The sequence below is a fragment of the Emydura macquarii genome, unplaced genomic scaffold (assembly GCF_026122565.2).
Source record: "Emydura macquarii macquarii isolate MOO-44397 ecotype Brisbane River unplaced genomic scaffold, CSIRO-AGI_Emac_v2 contig_3305, whole genome shotgun sequence".
Classification (NCBI taxonomy): Eukaryota; Metazoa; Chordata; order Testudines; family Chelidae; genus Emydura; species Emydura macquarii.
The window spans coordinates 5,327,206-5,350,486 of NW_027133442.1; the positions used below are offsets into that span (position 1 = coordinate 5,327,206).

A 23,281-nucleotide genomic window follows, 5' to 3' on the forward strand; every position below is an offset into this window, starting at 1 on the left:
GATCCCAGGGTGGCACCAGGTCCCGGACCTGAGGGAAGGTCCTCTCCACCCCCTTAAGGAACCTAACTGACATGGGGTGGGAAAACAGGGGCCGCCCCTCCATCGGCTGGTGGAAGGCCGCGATGGCCGCCAGGTGCACCTTCAGGGAAGCCAGAGCTAGGCCCTGAAGCTTAAGGTGCAGCAGGTATTCCAAGACCACCTGTATAGGCGAGAAACTTGGCGATATACCCCTAGACTCCGCCCAACAGGAAAACCGCCTCCACTTGCCCTGTACATAACCTGTGTGGACGATTTCCTGCTACCCAGAAAAACCTGTTGGACCTGTAAAGAGCAGGCTCTCTCTCCCTCCATCAGCCACAGAGTTTCCATGCCGTCAGGTGGAGGGAGTCCAGGTCCGGGTGCAGCAGGAGCCCCTGGTCCTGGGAGAGCAAGTCGTAGCGCCTGGGTAGCGGAAGCGGAGAGGTCGAGCAGCATGCTGTACCAATGCTGCCTCGGCCACGCTGGGGCGATCAGAATGATGTCCGCTCTGTCCCTTTTGATTTTGAGAAGGACTTGGGGCAGGAGTGGGATGGGGGGAAATGCATATATCAGGCCCCCCGTCCAGTCTATAAGGAATGCGTCGGACAGGGAGCCCGGCTCCCGACCCTGGAGCGAGCAAAACCTCGGGCATTTCCTGTTCCAGGCTGACGCAAACAGGTCTAGTTGGGGAACACCCCACTCTTGGAAAATGTAAGTCACTATATCCTGATGCAGTGACTAGTCATGGTGGGGTGAGAACGACCTGCTGAGGCGGTCCACCTCGTCGTTCCTGAGCCCGGGGAGGTGAGAGGCCGATAAATGAAAATCGTGCCTCACTACAAAGTCCCAGAGTCGGATAGCCTCCTGGCAAAGAGCCAAGGAACGCGTTCCCTCCTGCCTGTTCACATAAAACATGGCCGCCATATTGTCCGTGAGGACATGGACCACCCTGCCTCTCAGGAATCTGAGGAAGGCCTTGCAGGCCAATCGGATTGCTCTGAGCTCACATACGTTGAGGTGCAGAGATCTCTCCTCGGGTGACCATAGCCCTTGGGTGCCCAGGTCGCGACTGATGTGGGCTCCCCATCCCACATCGGATGCATCTGTGATGAGAGTCACTGATGGGGCCAAGTCTCTGAATGGGACTCCCTTCATCACTTCCCTTGGGTCCCTCCACCAATTGAGGGATGACAGCACCTGTGGGGGAACCATGACCACTCTAGTCAGAGAATGTCTGGCACATACACTGAGGCCAACAACTCCTGGAGAGGCCTAAGCCTGAGGCGAGCCAGCCTCACTACATACATAGAGGCTGCCATGTGTCCCAACAGCTGCAGACAGTGTCTGGCCATAGTCATGGGGGACCTGTGGAGATCAGCTATTATGGCCACCATTGCCTCGAATCAAGGCTGTGGGAGGAAGGCTCTGGCCTGTATAACATCCAGTGTGGCCCCAATAAAATCTATACGCTGCACCGGGGTAAGCGTGGACTTCTGCTCGTTGATGAGCAGCCCCAGTCTGGTGCATGTTGTGCAAGTAAGCCCCAGGCTGTTCCTCACATGGGCCCTGGACTTGCCCCGGATCAGCCAGTCGTCCAGGTAGGGGAAAATTTGTACCCCTCTGCGGCGCAGGTGGGCCGCCACCACCGCCATGCATTTTGTAAAGACCCTGGGTGCTGAGGAAAGACCAAAGGGCAGGGCCCCAAACTGGTAGTGGCACCCCTCTACCACGAACCTTAGGAACCTCCTATGGGCAGGTAATATAGAGATATGAAAGTACGCATCTTTTAGATTGAGGGCAGCGTACCAGTCACCTGGATCTAGGACAGGAATGATGGAGGCGAGGGAGACCATGCAGAACCTGATGCGTCTGATATACTTGTTCAAACGACATAGGTCTAAGATGGGTCTAAGTCCCCCCTTGGCCTTGGGAATCAGGAAATACCTGGAATAGAAACCCCTCCCCCTCTCAGTCACTGGGACTTCTTCCACCGCCCCGAGCGCTAGGAGGGAATTAACCTCCTGTACGAGGTGTTGCTTGTGGACAGGGTCCCTGAGGAAGAATAATCTGGGGGGGAAGTCAGGGGGAAAGGCCGTGAGTTGAAGGGCATAGCCCTTGAGAACCACCTCCAGGACCCAACGGTCTGTAGTAATGGCTACCCACTCTGCATAGAATGGTCGAAGCCTTTCTGCAAACGGTCGGGTAAGATCCAGGGGAAAAGGAAGAGTTCCACCCTCATACACACTATCAAAATCGTTTATTGGGATTACCCTCTTTAGGAGGCCTTTGCTGGGCCCCAGCAAAGGACCCCTGCCGGCCTCCTCTGTTTGGCCCCTGGTAGCGATCCCGGTCTCGGTGGGGGGGGGCGGTTGCCTCTGGGCTTGAGGCCGTGACGTCTCGAGGCCTGGGGGGTATACAGCCCTCGGGACTTCAGGGTAGCCCAAGAGTCTTTTAGGGCATGTAGTTTCTCGTCTATCTTTTCGGAGAATAGCCCGGTGCCATCGAAAGGGAAGTCCTGTATGGCCTGCTGGACCTCTTGTGACAGGCCTGACGCTTGGAGCCAGGCGCAACGACGCATGACAACAACCGATGCCATGGCCCTGCTAGCTGTGTCCGCCGCGTCACTGGTGGACTGCAGGGCCGCATTCGCCACAGCTTTTTTCTCTTGGGTCACCGTGGCAAAATCAGCCGCTTGTCAGGTGGTAACGCCAATACGAATCTCTGTAGCGATGACCAGAGGTTGAGATTATATTTCCCCAACAGAGCCTGGTGATTTGCTACTCTGAACTGCAACACCGCAGTAGAGTAGATCTTTCTCCCAAAGAGGTCTAGTTTCCTCCCATCCTTATCTTTCAGGGTATTCCCTTGGTTCCCCTGGCTGTCTCTCTGATTGGCTGCGTCAACCACTAGAGACCCTGGCGTTGGGTGATTATAGAGGAACTCAAAGGGCTCTTTAGGGACTTAATATTTCCTCTCTGCCCCCTTGGAAGTAGGAGGTACAGAGGACGGGGTTTACCAGAGGTTTTTGGCAATCTTCATAATCCTGTTGTGTACAGGGAGGGCCGCTCTTGAAGGGCCCGCTGACCCTGATGGCCAAAGAGGGGGTCCTCTTCCTCAGACATGATTTTAAACTCCATGCCCAAGTTCTCAGCGGCCCTTTTTAGAAGGTCCTGATGGACCTGGAAGTCAAACAGGGGAGCCCTGTGATCCCTGGCCGCTACATCGTCCGGAGACGAGGAGGAGGATTGAGGAAGGGGCCCTGCAGAGGGGCCTTCCTCAGGGTCTGAGTCTTCCTCCGTATCAGGCCCTTGGGTTGGCTTAACTAGCAGGGGTGCTGGCCCGGCCACCGAGGAGTGTAGCGATGCGGTGCCCTGGGCCACTTGTGTGCTCCATGGGCCCCAGTAAGGCCATTGCCACGGCCCTCGGCCCCATCCCGGTACCGGTATGGGGTGCGGCTGGTGCACTGTAGCGTGCCGGCCACCTGAGCCACCAGAGCAACGCTTGCCACCACGGTATGGTGAACGGCTTCACGAAGACGAAGATGTCGACTGGCACCAACGCCTTCAGTGCCGGCGGGAAGACGAAGCCAAAGAAGAGGTCGAGGACCTGCCCCTGCGCCGAGATGTCTTGTGACGCCGTTTGCCCCCTCAAGATCGGGACCAGCATTGGTGATGGCTGCGTGGAGCAGATCTGGACCACACAGCTGTTGGTGCCGGGGCTGTCGGTGCCGGCATGGGTGGTGGGACCACGAAGGACAGCGTTGCCATAAAGTCTGGGACCGGTGCGGAGGCCGATACCCGGATCCTCAGTGCCATCGGTGCAGTGGGCTGCTGTCCTTAGATCAGCTGTGGCTGAGGACAGGGATCTGGAACGGCGCCGCAACGGACTCCGCACTGGAGTTTGCAAGCCCGAACTGCGGTCCCTGCCGGGGTTGGAGCTGGATCTCTGACAACCCCGGCGCCAGCCTCGCAACCGCCCACGGTGCCGAGGCGCTCAACGACTTAGAGTCGGAGATCGGAGGGGAGCCGACACTCTCCACCCTCCGTGACTGTCTGGGAAGAGACTTTAGATTGTGGACGTCTCCACCCACCAGGGCCACCCAGCGAAGGTTTGCCCCGAGACGCAGGTCCCCAAGCCCTCAGCCGAAGGGGGGACGGAGGCGTGGGCATGGTCATGAGGGCGCGTGCCACAGTGAACGCCTCCAGCGTCGACAGCCCTTGCAGGGGCGCTCCCCCACCCCCAGGAGTTGGGGGAGGCTCCCTGAGTGGAGACGCGGGTGCCGGAGTAACCTCCATGGCACGTGGCTGGGGCATCTCCTTGATCTCTCCTTGCTGTCCCGGTCGCAGGGAGGAGTCCATAGGTGCGGCCTCGGGCCGCGTTTTCTTCTTGGGCACCTTCAGCTTCGGTGCTGGTGTTGGTGCCGGAGGAGCACTCTGCACCGACAACACGCTCGGTGCCATCGGGGACCGCTATGGTTCAGACGCTGGCCGGAGCGCGGACTCCATCAAGATGGCCTTTAGCCTGGCATCCCTCTCTTTTTGCTTCCGGGGATTAAAGGCCTTACAAATCCGGCACTTGTCTCTCCTATGCTGCTCCCCGAGGCATCGGAGGCAGCGGTCGTGAGGATCACTCAGGGGAAAGGCTTTAGCACAAAGATCACAGCTTTTAAAGCCCGTAGAGCCAGGCATGGCTCAGTAGGAACCCCTAAGGGTACTTACTCTAACTACTTAACTGACTATAAACACTACTTAACACTCTAACACTAGAACTTCAAAGAACAGTCAAACAAACAAGCTAAGGTAACGAATGCTACTTGCAGACAGCAAGAGGCAGTAGTTCCAGCAACTGTCACAGGCAGAAAGAAGGAACTGGGGGCCCGCGGGGCCAGCAGCGCCCTTTATACCGTGACATGAGCGCAGCACTCCAGGGGGCACCTGGGCTGGCCCTGCGGGGCTTGCTAGGAAAGAAAGTTCCGGGAATCTGTGCACGGGACGCACACACACCTATATTGGAATGCATATGAGCAATCACTCGAAGATAGAAGTCCTTTTTCCTTGAGCATAGTAGGAATCAAAGAAATACCTGATTCCTCATCAATTTTGTCTCCTAACAGAAAAAAACCCCATAAGGCCCTGAATACGGCTAATCCTCAAGCCAAAACACTATTAATTATTATTATTATTATTATTACTGTAACTCTACTGCCAGGTATTGTCAGCAGCAAAAAAAGCCAGGTTCCATTTTCTAGGAGCACCTTCTCAAAAAACTTAAACAACACTACCTAACGCTCCCATCCAGAAACAGGGACGCTATGTAGACTAGCCTGGATGGGCAATACTTACTTCCCCATTCACAATCACTGAGTCCAGGAGTTTAAAACAAAGAATGTTATGTTATTGGGAGGAAGGAAAGAGGCGACAATGACAGATTGAACGTAGGGAAACCAGCAATTAATAAATGAACATGAGGTGAGACTCTACGCTGCCCCAGGGTGTCCCAGCTTCGGCCGTCGTCTGGCCATTGCGAGTGGCTGGGGATTTACGGCCATTTCCCTCCTCCCCAGCTCCTCACTCACGTGTGTCTCTTGGGTTAGTGGAGTCCAGGGACACTGGAAGGTCACTGCTGCTCTGGGGCTCTACCACCTGACCCAGGCGAGGGTCATCACTTTCATCGCTAGGTATGCAGGCTGCTGCTCTCTCTGCAGCTTCACCCACCTCTTCTCTGCACCACACATCACCTCTAAGCTGCCTCAACCCTGCTGTTCTGTGGCAGTCTCTGCTCAATTCTGTAACAAGAACACACTGAGATCTGAGACTCTGACCAGAACCGCACCACAAGACAGGCACCCCCAGACAGCTACTCCACCTGCCTTTCTCTCTTTCTTCTCATCGTTCCCCTATCCACATTAGCTGGGCTCCCTTACCCAACGCAGCTTGACTTTAGTCATGGTCGGGGTGACCCTGGCACATGTGGGGTCAATCTCTTGTCCCTTCACTTCCCACCAGGGTCAATAACATTTTATAAGCCCCGCGCTCAAAACTTCACTGGGTTTTAACCAAAAGGCCCCAAACTGTCACGTAACTGAAATGCAAATGAGGCCTGGCCCACTCAATCACCTCCCCTTGCTCTCCAAAAGAAGAAAGCAGAGAGCTCCCCTTTGGAGCCGCAGCCCCTCTGCAATTCTCAAGCAGCTTTGGACCACTCTGTTTCCTGTTCACCAAGTGTGTGAACAGTGAGCTCCCTGTTCTCCAGGACTGCAGGCCGTAGGGTTTACATTGCAGTAGCACCTAGCAGCCCCATTGTCCTCAGCAGTGTACTCACATCTCATAAGAGACAGTGCCTGCTGTGAAGAGCTTACAGTCTAAGCAGCCAAGACAGAGCGTGGGAGACAGAAAGCATTGCCTCCATTTTACAGGTGAGGAACTGAAACACCGAGAAATGTCCAAGGTCACACAGGGAGTCTCTGGCAGATCCAGGAATGGAACCCAGGAGTTCTGGGTCCAATGCCAGAGTCACAACCACAAACCCATCCTGCTTCTGTCACTGAAGCAAAAGCTGCCCAATAAAAGAGAAAGAACACATGGGAGGCGATTTACACAATGTTACCTGCAAAATTAATGCTAGCACCGGTTGATTTGGCTGTTGCACTGGAGAAAACGTCATCAGCACTATAATAAACAGGTCATCTGGATGAGATTATTATCATCATAACTGTAAGTTAGCAATCTTTATGTAAAAAGAAGAGACGTAATGAGTCAGGGGCCATAAATCAACTCTTTGTGAGCACACAGACTTCCCTGCTTCATAGCCTACATCTAGGAGATTCCTTCTTAGGAATGACGGATACCAAACTCCATGCTGCAAAGCTAGGCAGGGGTTCTGGTGCCATAACAGAACACAAGAACGCAGACCAAGGAGCTGGTTTATTTCACCAGTCCTTGGGTCTGGCTAGCACTGGTGGCAGCGTCATCCACAGCCAACCAGCCCCACCTGCCACAGGAGTGAAACGGTTTGAAATCTCTGCTCTGCTCAAAGTTTGCTCTTGATTCCACATGGAAGGCAAACAGAGGCTGCAGTGATGGGCGTCAGGGTACAACTCTAAAGAGATGGACTCACAGCAAACTCCAGCCCGGAGCACTAAAGCGTGGCAGGTTTACGGTATCACAAGGCGTCCTCTCTGAACGCTCACCTGGTCATTAAATCCGCAGTCTGTAGTAAATTGCCCTCTAGCTCCCTCTAGTGGGTTATTGCTATAGACAGTTTATTTCTGGCTCTGGCACCAAGAGAAATCAAAAGGAAAAAGGTCTGGTTGCTTCAAACTTCCTGCTCCTCCTCCCAAACCAGACCTGTTTTGGCTTCATTGTTGTGCATGTGTGCTCTCCCCCTGGCAAAAGCCTGAGAAAAAAGATGGACTATAAACTGTGCCCTAAAAGTCTAACAAACAGACTCAGGTTTTAGAGCCAAGGGCTCCCCACTGAGCATGCCTGGCCCCGGCTCCCTACTGCTGATTTAAATCTAAGGTCTGTCAGTTCCTGTACTGCAGCTGATCTGAGCTCAGGTGTCTCATAGTTGACATCTACATTTCAAGAAAAAATAAAACCAGCAGCAAGTCTTAGAGACCAGGTCAAGTGACTCAGGCTCACAGGACTGGTGCTATGGGGCTAAAAACCACAGCGTAAGTGCCCGTGCTTGGGTTGGAGGGGGTGGGTCTCACAGCCCAGGCTCAGATCTGAGCAGGAACATTTACACTGCTATGTTTATCCCTGGAGCACAAGCTCTGCAAGCCTGGGACAGTTGACCTGCCACCAGCCTGGGACTCTCTGCCAGGGTTTTTTGGGGTTTTTTTGCAGTGTAGATGAACTCAAAGGGTCACACACAGACTTGGTTGGGGCAGGGGGAATTCAACAGTCAAAAAACAGAACAAAAACACAATGTCTTTTTTTTCCCATGATTTCGGGGCCAATCTCGAGATTTTTGTTGGTCATTTTCATTATTTTTTAACTTTTGGGGCTGGCAATACAGTAAATAAGTATTTTTAAATACTTTATTTTTATGGGACTATTTGACAAATGTTGATCTAATCTGTCCCTGTAGGGAAAAGCCAAGGCCATATGTCTTCTGCAGCTGCTTTTGTGTCACTAAAACCCAGCCCAGGGCACTGACCTGCATTCAGTACTTTGCCTTAAGCATTAAAGAAGGCATAATTCTGGAGGGAAACACAGAGCTTTGAACTCATGCCCTATCAAGTAAGTTATAATAACATATAGCTCTTATCTAGATCTCAAAGCACTTTACCAAGGAGGTCAGTATCATTATCCCCATTTTACAGATGGGGAATCTGAGACACAGAGAAGTGAGGTGAATAGAATCCATGTCTCCTGAGTCCCAGGCCAGTGCACTATCCACTAGACTACACTGCCTCTCGTGGCATCTGAGTTCCAGCAGCCAGTGTAAAATGGACGTACATGCATATGCAGCACTGCCAACTCCAAGCACTCAGAAATCATGAGTCCGGCCCCAAAATATCATGAGATTGGCTTAAAAATAATTCGGGATTTTAGAAATAATTTGTGGGCCTTTTCATGTTTTTTCCACAACCACAAGGACAAGAAACTTTATAAATATATAATGGAAACTGAAATTCTTATGTCATCCTCTGACTCCAGCAGCTGGGGCTTTAAGGAAAACACCACACATCATGATATTTGTGATAAAATGGATAACATTCCATTGCCCCCCTGCTCCCAAAACTTACCCTAAATCAGCAGGCCTTGGAATGGAGTACCTTGCAGGATGGGAACAATATTATGAACTGACATTGGGGACAATCCCCAGAACCTTAAGGCCCCAATTCTATGGGCTGTCAGCTGAGAAGTGCCCAGTTAACTCATTTCCCATCACTGTCCCCTTCCCTCACAACGCCTGGCAGGCTGCCTACTTCCTCTATGCCTTAGCCCGCTTCCAGCTCCCTGGACACCCCAATGAACGTGAGGGACTCCATACTCCCTTCTCAGGAGCTGCAGGTCTCCTGCTGCTGGCTCAGTTCTGTGTGAGGGGACTCAGAACACTGTGTCAATTCCTGCCCCATCTGCTCTCCATTTCCCCTGAGACATGGAGAGCTGCTTTTCTTTTTCAATATGCTCACATAGACATAGGGTTTATACCCTGTGTGCATTTGAACCAGGCGAAGGTGCAAAGTAACCACCCGTCACCCTGCGAGTATAGCCATGCAGCGGAGGATTCACCAAAACAGCTCAATAATTACCATTCAAAGTGTCAAGGCATCAGCAGGAGATAAAAGTTAATGATAGAGCTGTGGTCAATTTGTGTGTGTGTGTTTGTGTGTGTGTTCCTCCAGCAGCCAATAGGGAGCTCTTAGACAGGCAGATCTTCCTCCCTGGGGGCAGCAGCTAGTTTTCTGATTGAAATACTCTTCCATCTCTGCTAAGCTGGTAGCAATGAGCTTTGGCTGGGGCTTGGCTGTGTTTTGCTATTTAAGCCTGTGGGACTTAGCCAGGACCTTTAATGGTAAGATCTGAAAATAACCTCAATCTTTTTTAAGGGTTGCAGACCTTGTGTGGGCAGGTACATGTCTGTGTAAGTAACATCTGCAAGCCACATCTGTCTTTTTGAACTCCAGTGTGTTGCAGCTATTGTCTGAGTGCAGGTGGGTTATGTTTACATATGTAACTTCAACTGCTCCATGGAATTTCTCTAGCTGTGTCAAAGAGTGTGATCTGGGGAGGCCTGTGCACGGGTGACAAGAACAGAGAGACAGACACATTAAATGTGTTGCTCCCTGGGGAAGAAGTGGGCAGAGGTAGATTTGTAAAATGAGGCCTATTTTCAACATTCTAATAATTCTAAAGTCAATTTGTGATTTTAATTTATGCCAGAGTCTAAACTCTCCATGACCTTGATGATTAACTCTAAAGATTGCATGTAACAATTGGAGTGCTAAGTGCAGGCTGGCAGTGGAATGATTAGCAGACTCTAATGAAGCATTTCTTTGGCTGGTTGCATACTCTGCTGAGCCAGGAAACTCTTTTGATTACGGCTAGCCTTAAACCTTTAGAGTGGTAACTTCAAAAGAGCTCTGTCTTTTAGGGCTTTTATTTTTATTTTGATACTAATGCAGAGAAAAGGCGACCGGAGCACCTATGGTTTCTGGTAACACATTGCTAGATGAAGTGATAGTCTCTGCTTCAGCTGTGGCTTCCTTCTGGGGTTGAAGAGGCTGTGCGGAGGTGTGCTTCTGCTTAAGCGTCTGAATAAAACGTGGCCGTGTTCCTCCAAGTGACTGGGGAATGCTGAAAACTGGGCTCTTCTTACCTCTGTCCACATCTTCCCCCGCGGGGAACACATTTAATATCTATCTCTGTTTGCATCTCTGTTCTTGTCACCAGTGCACAAACAAAGCTTGGTAGGCTTAGTTTCATAGACCAGCCTCACTCCCCTAAATAAGAAAACACAAATGGGCCTCAGCTGCAGAACTTGAATCTGACTTTTATGAGGCCTGATGTTTGGGTGCAAGGATCCAATGGCCTGATTCTCCGTGTGTAGGAACAGCCCCTAAGGCTCACCTCTGTACAGAGGGAGGCCCTGCTCCTGGGGTGTGAGCCTGGAAAGCACTGCACCCCTTTTCAGTGCTTCTCAGGGCCTGTGGGGGGGACAGCACAACTCAGGGTAGCCCCAGGGTTGCTTTAACTTACCATGGAGGACAAGGCCCACACCATCCCTGAATATGGAGAGCACAAGGATACTTAAAGCCATTTCGAGGCACCCGATCTGCCCCTTAGAATCTAGCCCATCTCTATAAGAACGTACGTCCAGGGCTTAGAAGGGGATGGTTGTGTTTAAAGGTGGAGACTTTACCGCTCACACCCTCTAGCTTTTGAGCCTCTCTTCATCTTTGAACAATGGGTGTTTAGGGGGTAAGGACTGAGGAAGGCAAGACACATTCACTCTCTTCCTGCTCTCCCATCTGTGAAGCAAAAGCTGCCATGGAGAGAAGATGGAGATTGAATACACGCATCAGATTGCCCCGGTGGGGCAACCATCTGTAAAGTGGCAGTGTCTGTTTTATCCTATGTAGTCTGTGCTCATCACTGCAGTATCTGATTTGTGCCGAGTTTGTTCTTTGTTCCTCTCGCCGGGGGAGAAGTGTGGCGAGAGCCTAGAACAGTTAATTCGCTCCAGCCAGACAGTCATTTTTCTCACTGCTGCAGTCACCCACATGGCTAGAACAAGTCCAGCACCAGAGGTGTCATTTGCTTTGGAGGAAGGAGGCCAGTTGCCCTTCCCCCGCTGACTTCTCATAGGCCTGAGTGTCTTCCATGCTCCCCTGCCCCCACCACAGCTTTGCAGGGTGCAATGTTCTCACCTATAAGGTTCTAGACACTAACTCCACTTTGTCCCCTCCCCCCGGAGTTTTTCCAAAACGATGCCCCTGCCCAGGACAGGTGAGCCTGGAACAGCACTTTCCCCCGATGGCCAGAAGTAAGGCTGTCACCTTTCCAGTCACGCTGCGGTGGGGCCTGTTCCAGTGAGTTCGTAGCTACGGGGCTGAACAGACCAAGGGTGGCGATGCAGCGAAACTATCAAGACCTGGGCTTGTTGGCTAAATTCCAACTGCGCTGCAGTCAATGAAAATACAAGGCCCTGTCACTTCTCTGACTCTGGCTACCTTAGTATGTGAGCAGCACCTCACAAAACCCCTGGAAGGTGCAGAAACTTCTTATTCCCCTTTTCCAGAGGGGAATCTGAGGCTCAGAGAGACTAACCACATGCACTGGCCTCAAGGTCCACCAGAGAATCTGTGGCATAGCAGAGACTGAAAATGGGGTCTCCGGAGCCCTGGCCTAGCACCCTAACCATTGGGCAATGCTGCCTCTGACCTGTGACTTGGTATTTTAGGAAACACAGCTGATCTTCCTCTCACATCGGTCGTGCATTGATGGACAATCCAGCTCAGCTGGAGGATTTCGGTCACGCATATGCCGCCTCTGTGCACGAGAGAGGAAAATCAGACTCTGTATGTCAGGCTGGGACAGAGCTTGCCAGAAAGATTGTGGTTGGGGAATCAGAGCTATGGCTGAGTTTCTTGATGTGAGTTATGGGCTTTAGGATTTGGGCTGGGCAAACTGGATCAGATGGAATAAGTGGCCTGCAGGGTGACCTTGGGGAAACTGAGGCAGAGGGCAGTGTCATGACTTGCCCATCTGTAAAGTGGGGCTAATGATACTGACCTCCTTTGTGACATGCTTTGAAATCTATGGATGAAATCTGTGGATAAGAGCTAGGGCTGATTATAACAATTATTCAGTGCAAAGAACTCTGCTGTTGCCCTGCACCTTGAGCTGAGATATATACGTCATACATGCCAGCCTGTAATATTTCTGCTGCAGCCTGCTCTAGGGAGACTCCCAAGAGACCAGGTCAGAATCAGTCTGCTTGAGGTTTGCTCCCCCCACCCCGCTGGCAAACTGTAAGCTTTTAGTAAAAATCGCCGTTGAATCATACGAAGATACAATCTTTCCCCCACGTACCAAGGTTACTTATGTGTTCCTAACATGCCCATTGCATCTGGGCATCCTTCCTTCATCAGAAATCAGTCCGAGCTGATCCGTTAGACGCTAGAGTCAAATTGCAGAGGCTTGTCCTGACACTGGCCTCCCCTTTCAATGCAGGATGTTTCAAGGTCTTCATGTGCCTCTCATGTGATTGCTTAGCTAGGCAGGGAGCTGTTTCACCACTGTTACAAGCTGCTGTGACTCAATAGGTGTCAGTGAGCGTTAAGCCACAATGGGGTCTCTGGCTGTGAGCAAAAGGAAGAGGTTATCAGTTCCTCCTACAGAGGGCTAATATCTACGTCAGCCTTGAGCACCATCAGTTTTACCATCTAGAACTTTCCAAATAACTGTCGCAGCAACCAACGGCCAGTAAAGTTTTGCCAAAACAGATCAGCTCTTTGCTCTGGCATCCTGCCTTAGCCAGTGGCCTAGAAAGGACGACTCTGGGGGCAGCTAATTCACAGAATCCATTGGTGGTGCTAGTTAATGCTGTGCAGGTGCACTGCTGCCTTAATACTCTGAAGGGAAAGAAGTATGGTCTAGTGGTTAGGGTGTGCGCTAAGTCTTGGCAGACGGGAGTTCTAGTCCCTGCTCTGCCAAGCAGCTTTCCTGTGTCACTTAGCTGCCCTCTGCCTCAGCTCCCTATCTATAAACATGGGTTGATGCACTGTCTGCACTCACAAGGTGGTCGTGAGGGTAAGCACAGTAACAACTATGAGGTGTTCCAATACTATTCTACTGGGAGTTATCAAGTCCCCTGGGATAGATACATCCTTCTACTGGGTGAAGGTGAGATTACTCTTATTTTCATATGTGTTACAGAGCTGCAGCAGCAGCTTCAGAGTTAAGGACTTAACCCTGCAAATACTTACACTGTGTTCACTTTACTCAGACATGTAGAGTGACTCCTGTGAGATACTTCCAAGGCTGGAGCCTTAGGTTGTAAATCGGTTTCCATTTGAAACTGGATTTCTTTTCCTGCTACATGCTTTCCTTTTCCAGTTCTTCCCAAATTTGAACAGCTGGGTGCAGGCTGGGTAGGTGGCTGGTGGCAGCTGAGAAATATTCTCCTAAGGGGGCACTGGGGCTAACTGGACAAATCCTCCATTAGTTATGAGGTGTAGCAAAAAGGTGGAGTTTTAGTTTTCATCCTTTTTAATAAAAGTTTGGTCTGCTCATAACTCAGATGGCTTCATGCTTGTTTCATATCTTGAGCACCAGCAAAAATGACTTGCTTTTTTTTTTGTCCCCATCAACAGCATAAACTCCTGCTCATCTGGAAGGGGGCAGGGAGGGGGGGTTAACTTGTGCAAAGAATCTTAAGAGCTGGGGAGGCAGATCTCCAAGGGGAATTCGGCATCCCCTCTTTTGTGTGAATTTTATGTGCATTTTAACTAGTGCATGTTCACTTCACATGCATTGTCTGTTATGCTTCACAATGACATGATCTAATTGTGTTCTCAGTGTAAACAGTTTTAATAACATTATTTTGCTCTGTGGCTTGGTGCTGGTAAGAGACTTAGGTGTGAAGATAAGTTGGAAGAGACTGACTTCATTTTTACAGTAAATCAGCACAAGCTGTATGTGTGAGAAACTTACAGGGCCAGATCAATTGAATTGTAGTGATTTACACCAGTTAAGGATCTGGCCCTTAATTTCTTTCTCTCCCCCTTGCTCATGCTACAAAACTCTCAGGAGCTTTGGCAAACAACCAGAAAATGTTGTATTTCCCCATGTTTTAGAAAGAATGTATCTGCAAAACTAACATTTATCATAAAGGCTGCTTCAGCAGTGAGTTGAACTAGTTTATTTGTACAATAACCTCTCACTCACGTGCACACATCCATCTGTTTTGAACAATGGATACTATCAAGTGTAAATGCCTCTAAAATTGCTCCAAAAAGAGAACCCTCCCATTGAATCCACAGGGACACCATAGTCCTGAGCTAGATAAGTGTCTTGAACATTGAGCGAAGTGGGATTTTCATAAGTTTCTAGAAACCAAGTATGATGAAATAGCACCTTTCAGCCAGCAGCTACAATATAGCAGGCTCAGGAAAGAAAGTTTTTCCTGGCTTTAGACAGAGACATGATCAAGCTATCTCATTAATTCTCTTCTGGGCAAGGCTTTGCACTAATTACCCTAGATAGCTCATCACGCACACAAGTCTTTATTCAAGTACTAAAAAGTGCATTGTAATAACTATGAAGGTGGTGGGCCGAGTAGAGAGATGCAGGTAATGATGATCCACACCCTGCGACCTCCAATACCTAGGCATAAAGGGACCTGCTTAGAAAGGCACTTTGAATATAGCCGGTTGAAGGACTTCCTGCTGTAGCTGTGATACCAGGGATGAACGTAGCTCTCTGGCGAGGGGCAAGCAAGGCTGCAGGGTGTTTGCGAATGGCAGGATAGTTTGCAGAATCTCCACAGGCTTTTACACCGGAGCCAGGAGATGAGCACTCCGAAGAGCAAATCCAAAGTGGATGATCCAGCTCATGTTGCCAGAATGAGAATCGTGCTCCTTTTTTGTTATGGCTTTGTATTTTATCCTCTCCCAGGCAAACGGCGAGCTAGGACAGGCGTGTCATATGCCAGAAAATGTTTGAAATGACTCTGAGAGCCAGAGGCTGCAGCAGAGAGCTTTCTAACCTCATCTTCCCAGGGTAGCCAGGATACCCATTAACCACCCAAGCTCTGTACTCCAAATACAGCATGACTTCAATTTCAAATGAGCTTGAGAGTCTAGCGTAGAAGTGTCCCGTCAAAACACATCTCTGCTCTTCCAGTGAACGGATCTAACGTATGTCAGCAAACAGACATTTCCCTTCGCTCCTCGCCCTCTCACGCGGTCGGCTTCTCTCCTTCCACCCTGTAATGGGCAGTGTTTCACTTAATCCAGCCTTCCCCATTATTGAGGGTCAGGCCACATGGACTAGTCTAGAGGGGCACATGGCAGAGGAGAAGAGCAGGTGTGAGGAAAGCTGCAGAGCTCCTGAGGTGGGGGGAAAGCTGTAGGTGCCTCCTCCAAGGTCCCTCTCCTTCCATTTCTGCTACTAATTCACCCCCTATCGTCATGGGAGTGGCTCGTGCCTCTTGGACGGCAGGCTCCAGAAGCAACCCACAGAGCCGAGCAGCTCTTCTCTTGCTACTGTGACCCTCTATGAGGCTGCAAAATCCTGAGCGTCTCGGCCCGAGGGGGCCATCCGTGGACTCAGCTGCCCCCATCCCATGTACCAGTGGTGAGTGGGTAACAGGAGCCACAAAACCAGGTGGCCAAAAAACCGTACACAGAACGGGCAGAAGGAAACAAGGGCGAACATGGACAGGGAAAGGGGATGGAGGGGCAGGAGACTTGTGGATAAGACATTGGAGTGGGACTCAGGAGAACTGGGTTCACAGGCAGATTAAGATTTATTGGGGCCCTGGGCACAGAGAGCATTTGGGCCCCCAGAAGTGCCAGAACTGAGGGGCTGGGGGATGGAGGAGCTGTGGGGATCCCCAGACCCTCCATCTGCCCTGGGTGACATGCTCCGGGGGGAGCAGGTTCACAGTCCAGATACTGCTTTCGGGCACCCCAGCCCCTCCCCCGCCCAGGGCAGGTGGAAGGTGCTGGGCTCCTCGGGTGGCTCTTACCGCTGTCCAGCTCTGGCTTCTGGCCTGGCCAGGGGGTGGGGCTTCAGCAGGAAGAGGAGGCGCAGAGGAAGGGCCCACAGATCCAGCGCCGGTGCCCCCCCACTTCTACACAGGTTCCGGCACTCCTGCTGGTGGCCTCCAAATTGGCTGGGGCTGCTGGGCATGGGTCCCGTGGACCCGTGCATTAACCTGAACTGGCTGGGTTCTATTCCCAGCTCAGCCAGGAGTTGATCTTGGGCAAGTCACTTAGTTCCTCTGTGCTTCAGTTTCCCATCTGTGCATGGCAAGGCTCATCTTTCCTTTGTAAGCGATATGGGACAGGGACTCTCTCATCTCACACTGAAAGGACCAAGTGGAATCAGAGCCCCAGAAAGCCACCAGAACACGTCAAAAAGAGGCATGCTCTTTCTAAGTTATCTGGCAGACCGTATAAGGTGGGTGGGGAGTCTGGGTGCTCTCTATTTTGTGCACCTCCAGACCTGGCCCAGTCAAGCCAACACAAATGTTGCCACTGACCTCGGTGGAGCTACCTTTAGTGTCCCTGAACCTCTTCGTTGAGCTCCTGTTGCACGGGTGCAGACGAGGGGGGATTCTCAGCAGAGAAGCCCTGAGCCCTTGTGAAGGACATGGGTCAAGGGACAAGAAAAGTGCTCCTTAAGGGAAGGTTGAGCTAAATCTGAGGGCACAGATGTCACGCTGGAATAGTGGCAGAGTCGTGCTAACCTGGAGCCGCCCTGCGTTCTCTGGCCCTGAATAGCGTTTGTGATGGAGTGTTTGTGGTGTTCTAGTTCTCTACATGCAGAAGCCGAATTCAACCACTAGACCTGGATTTCCCATGCCCATGGACACCAATGACCCCGGAGTTCGCAGAGCCGCTCGATTTGGGGTTTATCGCTATAACAACAGCTCAAACGACCTCTTTCTCTTCAAAGAGTCTCATATAAACAAAGCAATGGTGCAGGTAAGCACAGCTTGATTATTACAATCCATATAGGAAATGCTTCTGACTCAGCCAAAATAAGCTAAAAGTAAGGAGTTTTTCTTCTTCTCTTGCCAATACAAGCTGGAGCATTCGTATTCCCTGCTCAGCATCTGTAAGTTGCTCCAGTCAATGTAGCTATGCTGCCTTCAGGCATGGAGCTGACCCCTCAGACCTTGCACGAGATGTGTGTCAGTGAAATAGCTCATTCTCATATCAATAGTTACAAGTGTTTTGGCTCTTTAAAAAGGGCTTTTTCCCCCACCGGGCAGATGACAAAGCAATGTTTATTAGCCAGGCTTGCTGCACTGAGTTCCCTCCAAGGCAATTGGTAAAAGAAGCCTAAGGATTAAGGTGCTGGTCTGTAAAACAGGCCAAATCCCACAGGGTTGGCAAATGAAATCTGTTTTCTATCTCGTTCCCAGCAGACATTTCTCCAATCCCATTACAGTGATCAGTTTGTCCTAAGCACCTGCTTTTCAATGCTGTATTTAGACTGTGTGCTCACTGGGGCAGGGCTTTTTACCTATGTTTGTACAGTACCTAGCACCATGGGGCCGTGATCCCAGGTTCCTTCTGAGCCCCAAAGCCTCTGAGTAATAGTTTATTTTGCCGGGGGCGTTGTTAGGCACACCTAAAACATACACTGCAGTTGGTTTAGACTGAGAACACGGTTCTTGTTCAATAGCCCAATAATCCAACTACTTTTGGGTATCTCTGATCCTTTCTCTCTGCGCTGCCCCTTCTCTCTGCTGTTAACTAACCTGGAAACTGCTTCCTCTAGATTGTCAGAGGGCTGAAATACATGCTTAATGTGGAAATTGGCCGGACAGTGTGTGACAAGAGGGGACACTCCAGCTTGGACAGCTGTGACTTTCAGAAGAAGAAAAAACTGAAACAAGTAGAACAAGTTTGATTTTTTTTCTCTCTCTCTCCCTTGGGGTTGCTTAGTAGCTACGTTTTTAAAAGTTCATGGGATTACAGGGCCTGAAGTCAATGGGAGTCCTTCCATTGGATTCAACAGGCATTGCACCATAGTTACGAAGGCCCCCATCCTGCAAACATGCCTGTTCATCACTTTTGATTTTCAGTGCTACTACTCGCACCAGGAAGGTTACGCACATTTGGCATTTTTCATATACTTCAAGTTGTTATATACAGCAATAGCAATTTGTTTCACTCCCTTCTCAAAACTCAAGTCAACAAGTTTTCAATGCATGGTATTTTATCCATTAAAAAGGGGATTTTTCATTGATTTCAGTAGGACAGAGCTGGGCCCCTGGGGAGCTCGCTGGAAAATTCCACCCAAAATCTGTAGGGAGGTGGTTTCCTGGAGGACAGATTCACAATTTTCTGAAATACACATTCTTCCCCAGCCCTCCTGGAGAGCCATTCATGGTACACAGACTTCAGCAGCAATAGGGGAGAGGATTGCTGCGTGCTTAACCTACAAGCAAGGATTCTGCACCCCTTCTAGGATACTGACTACATGTTCTGCTGAAAGATTGATGACCATTTTGTAGGGCAAAGAACCAGCCTCAGTGGATACGTTAACCATCACTTAGAGCACAGGTTCTCAACATGGGCTCAGGGGTCATGTCCACCCTCCCCCCCATCTCCCCTCTAGCCATAAGGAAAGGGAGTTTCCCAAACTCTTTTCTGCTGTAATATGGGGCAGCACCTGTAAAAGGCTGACAACAGTTCAACAACGGTTGAATTTGGAAGCCTGATGTGTTTTCTTCTGCTTGCAGACGTTCAAATGCTATTTTGAGGTGTGGACTATCCCCTGGCTACAGCAAGTCCAAGTGCTGGTCGCTCGTTGTCACTGATCCACCTTCCCCAGTGATGGCTGCACCTGACACCAGGGCCTTGCAGTGAGGATTTCAGCGCTGTCTGTTTTCTCTCTCTGTGAGCTGCAGAGACCAAGGAAAAATTGCTGCAAAGGGATTGTTCCAATGAATGGCTGACTTTCAAGTGTGACTCTTTGGTAGACTTTTCACCAACCAAGCGGTTAATGTTTATTGCTGTCCAGCTGATGCATTTTGACAAATTAACTAACCTGTAGATGGCAGCCTCATTTCACCAAGCACCACAGGCCCACCAGGTAGATGGGAAGTAAACTAGAGTCTTGCTATGTTAATTGAAACATTTACATGCAGTTTAAATGGACCCTGGGGGTCAGCGAGCTCTGATTTCAGCTGCTGTATGACAGAAGTGACACAAAACAGGCAGCGTTTATATGTTAAGAGCAATAACCTGGTCCATGCATATGCTGAGAGATCGTAGGGTAAATGCTGCCTGCAATTATAAGAGGAATAAATTGTCAGACGTTCTGCATAAAGACGTGTTCACTTTTATTTTACTGTGTTTACTTGATTTTTTTTTTTTTTTTAATGCAGCTGGGGATTAAGCGACACTCTGTTCAGTGTCCAGTTATTCCCCTCTCCTCTAAGGCTGGATGGCCAGCGTTCAAGCTCAGGTCTAAGAGAATGAATCAGCTCTAAATGGTACTTGAGAGCCCTTCATCCCAGACTCTTTTCACCTGGGGTTCACTGGCCATAACCCCTTCGGCCATCAGCCAAGGTCAGAGCCCAGACACGTGCACTGAAAGCATCAGTCTCCGATGCCTGAGATAAGGGACTAAGGCAGAGGCTGTCAAAGATATTTAGGTGCCTAACTCCCATTGAACTCAATGGGAGTTAGGTGCCTAAACACCTTTTGGGGGGTCTCAGCCCTACATCCTCCAGCTAGAGCAGCCTCCTGTCTTATATAGACCAGCCTCAAGAGAGGGACAAAGACCCCACTGCCCTAGTGCGAGTTTCTTCCTTCTTTCAAACACCTCCCTGGGGCACTCATTCTCCTTCCACTAACAGCTCTACTTTGACAATGGCCTCTGCCTCCAACCACTTCTACAGCTACCCATGAGACCTGGCACACCCCACGATGGCAGTGGAGACTGAGCAGAGACGGGGAGGGGCACATCATGGCAGCCTGGCCCTAGGGTGGTTCAAAGGACTGCTCCCATCGAAGCTCTCGTCAAACCTGTGGCAGGATGCCCACCCGAAGCCAGTCCCAAGTGACCACCAGCCAGGCTTCTCGCAGGAGCAGGAGCATGGTGCAGCCCTGATAACACCCAGCAGGAGGTGCAGGTCATCTGTAGTTGCACAGGAGTCTTCCGCTTGTTTCCCTTTAGCTGGTGCTTTGCATGGAGGTAGCGCTCGGGCTAGGTGGTCCATGCCCAGCAGCCCTCTGGGGAGGAGGGGGCTAGCGTTCACTCTTGCAGCCACACAGATGTCTAACTTCCTCCTCCCGTTGACTGGCTTGCTGACATCATCGATTGCTCCCAATTCAGTTAAACCCCAATGAGCCCTGTGTGCTTGTGTGAGATGTTTCCTAGAAGGAACACCCTGAAATAGTTCACGTCTGTGGCACAGACTCAAGTGTGTAGCTAAGCATGGCGGTAGAACAAGATCTCTGTTGTCAGCTTTCCCCAGCCTGTAATCTGAGTTGAAAGTAAAGGCTTCATCTCTCAGGGTTGTCAGTATGAGTTAGTGCTTCATTTGTTAAAGAAATAACCTGTTTGAGTCTAGATAAATGCAATGGCCCATGCCATTGCCAGATTTCTGATTCAAATCTAATACATATTTGGGGTGTCTTTGCCTTGTATTCCTAATGCTGTGGAGAGAGCCCAGTCAGGTTCCAGATAATCGTGGGTACTGCTGATATACACACATTGCTGCTCTGGCAGGGCACTGGTGGCTTCTGCAATAGAAGACAGGGCTCACTCCACAGGGCTCCTAAGCTATGGAAAGGGATGCCCATTGCCTATACACCACAGCATTCTGCCATGCCAGCAGCTATTGTCTGGTGTATGTGTCAGTACACAGCCTCCCACCCAAACAGCAGGGAAATCCTCTCTTTTAGGAAAAACTTAAGATCTTTACAGCTGTTGTGACCCTGGGGAACTAATTGCTTGCCATTATTCACTTACAGGGAGGTAATGTGAAATTAGAAGCATCTGTCAGCTGAAATAGATTGCACTGTTCCCAAAATCAAAGCAGAGATGAGCACCCTCTCAGAAAACTAACACTGAGCGGTACAGTAGAGGTCATCTTTCCAAGCCAGGGGAATGGCGGGTTAGTGTAATAAAAGCCTTGCAGTAAGAGAAATGTTCAAATGTTGGTCCTAGTGAAGTGTGGCCCCTACATGCAGTTTCCTTAACACTTTTGAGTCATACAGAGTCACTAACATCTCTGCTCCAGGGATGTGTCAAGCCCCACCCACGGCAGGGCAGCAGGGGAGTGTCTTCCCAAGAGTTTTTAGATCAAGCTCATGTTTGCCAGTTCACTCTGGCAGTGGCTAGTTATCTTTCTACAGCTAGTCTGGGCACTCCCCAGAAGTTTGTTCCTGGCTACAAATGTGTGTCGTTTACCCTTGGGATCAAACAATTAACTTGAGGAAAAACCTCTAAAGACAAAGCACAGGATGGGAGGCAAATCGGCCTTGCACCAGCTCCAAGACATGAGAGGCAGCCACCAAACAATGATCATCACCTGTGCAATAAAGATTCTGGGTCAATCTGGGCTGCTGTTCTCTCAGCCACCTCCCACGAGGCGTGTGCCCCAGTAGGTGAAGGAGGGTTTGGACTGACACATTTTTTCTTTGCTGATTTTCAATTTCCCAATGGAAATGTGTGAGGCAGCAGTGGTGCTAAGTGCCCTCTGCACACAGTCCATTCCCCACTGGGCTGACCTAGCACATAGCTCAGTCAAGTGCAGCAGGCCTCTCAGCCTGCCCTGGAGGGAACTTGTGAACTTGGCAGTCTGGGAGAACTGAAGCAGGTAAAGTGGGAGGTGGTGGTGAACTGCCCCTTGGGCTGATGGGTGGCAGGTGGGTGTATTTGCAAAGGCAGAGGGGGAGGTAGCCTCTGCCTGTTTCACGACAATTATGGTGTCAAAAACATCCCTCAGCCTGGGCGCCCACAAACCCAGCCTCCCCTCCCCTCCCCAAGTACAAAAAGCAAGTAGAAAACCACATAACTGGTGCTCCGTGTCTCCCTGTACTGCCTCCCCCAGAACCAGCTCAGCTGATGACATCTCCAGGGCTTGGGACTCCCTGACGAGGTCCTGTGCATTAGCTCAGGCATCTCCAGAGCCCTGGTCTTGGCCGGGGCCAGAGCGTGGTTCCCCTCCGGATGGTCTAGTGCCATAACACAGAGTGCTTCTGTTTTGCTGAGCAGTATTTTGGGTAGTGTGGAAGTGCGAGGTCTGGAAATTGCATCTGGTTCACCACAGAATGGGCAGGTTCTCCTCCCTCTCCTGACCTGACCTGAGCAGCGTGGGCCGTGTTACATTGCATCTTGAGAACTTTCACCTTTCCCCAGCACTCCTTGTGGGACCGAGTAAGACTCTGCTTGGCGAGACACTTAGACACCTGCTCTCAAAGCTGGGTTTCTCAACTGCAATGTTCAGCTGTGCCTGGATCTCCTCAGCAGCCCAGCTGGCCCGAGCTGCAGCAAAGGCAGGAGGTTGGATGATTGGGGAAGGCAGCAGAACCCAATGCAAGTTGCTCAAGCTCTGAACAGAGTCATGGTAAAAATGCCTGCACCCCATGTACTTTAGCACTTCTACCACTGCTGGAACGTACCTGCCCACCACTTGGAGACATGCGGGGGATGCTCCATGTGGATAAGCGAGCTACACCCCTGCTGGGAGAAAACAAACGTGATACGACTCAATAGCAAAGAGCTGCTCCATGATCTACACCAGGCTCCAAGGGCCGCTGAAGACGATGGGATTTCAGGGATTTGGGATTATAGACGTTCCCCCCCCCCCACCAAGTACAGGAATGGCCATGTCTTTCAGCACAGAAAAGCATGAGGAAAATGAAGCAATCATATGCTATAAACCAGTCTTGAGTAACAGCTGAGAAAGAGACCTAGGAAGTCTGAAAAAAGTGTGAACAGCAGCCGTGCAACTAGCAAAGATTGCCTATACTCTATGCTGGCCTCAGAAAGATTAATGAAGGAGTCCTCCGCTCATCAGATCAAGCCTCGTTTTAACATGTTAGGTTTCT

At 50.5% G+C, this 23,281-nt stretch overlaps 1 protein-coding gene across 4 annotated transcripts; it reads left to right on the forward strand.

The window, feature by feature from the left end:
- The first annotated feature begins 9,410 nt into the window (after positions 1-9,410).
- CST7 (cystatin F) lies at positions 9,411-19,927 on the forward strand. 4 transcript variants are annotated; one of them, XM_067532820.1, is made up of 4 exons: positions 9,411-9,546; positions 17,016-17,188; positions 17,991-18,107; positions 18,583-19,927. In XM_067532820.1, the coding sequence occupies exons 1-4, from the start codon at positions 9,477-9,479 to the stop codon at positions 18,727-18,729; spliced, it is 507 nt and encodes a 168-aa protein (XP_067388921.1). In that variant the 5' UTR covers positions 9,411-9,476; the 3' UTR covers positions 18,730-19,927. The 4 variants fall into 4 exon arrangements, with proteins under 4 accessions (XP_067388921.1, XP_067388922.1, XP_067388923.1 ...); XM_067532821.1 differs by having other exon boundaries at positions 18,958-19,927; XM_067532822.1 differs by lacking the exon at positions 9,411-9,546 and adding an exon at positions 9,551-9,685.
- Positions 19,928-23,281: the final 3,354 nt, after the last annotated feature.

Excerpts from the sequence above, each read along its gene's own strand:
- CST7 (XM_067532820.1), top strand. The coding sequence starts at position 9,477 with ATGAGCTTTGGCTGGGGCTTGGCTGTGTTTTGCTATTTAAGCCTGTGG. Across the intron at positions 9,547-17,015 it reads CTTAGCCAGGACCTTTAATG|TTCTCTACATGCAGAAGCCG; the intron begins GTAAGATCTGAA and ends GTGGTGTTCTAG. Across the intron at positions 17,189-17,990 it reads TAAACAAAGCAATGGTGCAG|ATTGTCAGAGGGCTGAAATA; the intron begins GTAAGCACAGCT and ends TGCTTCCTCTAG.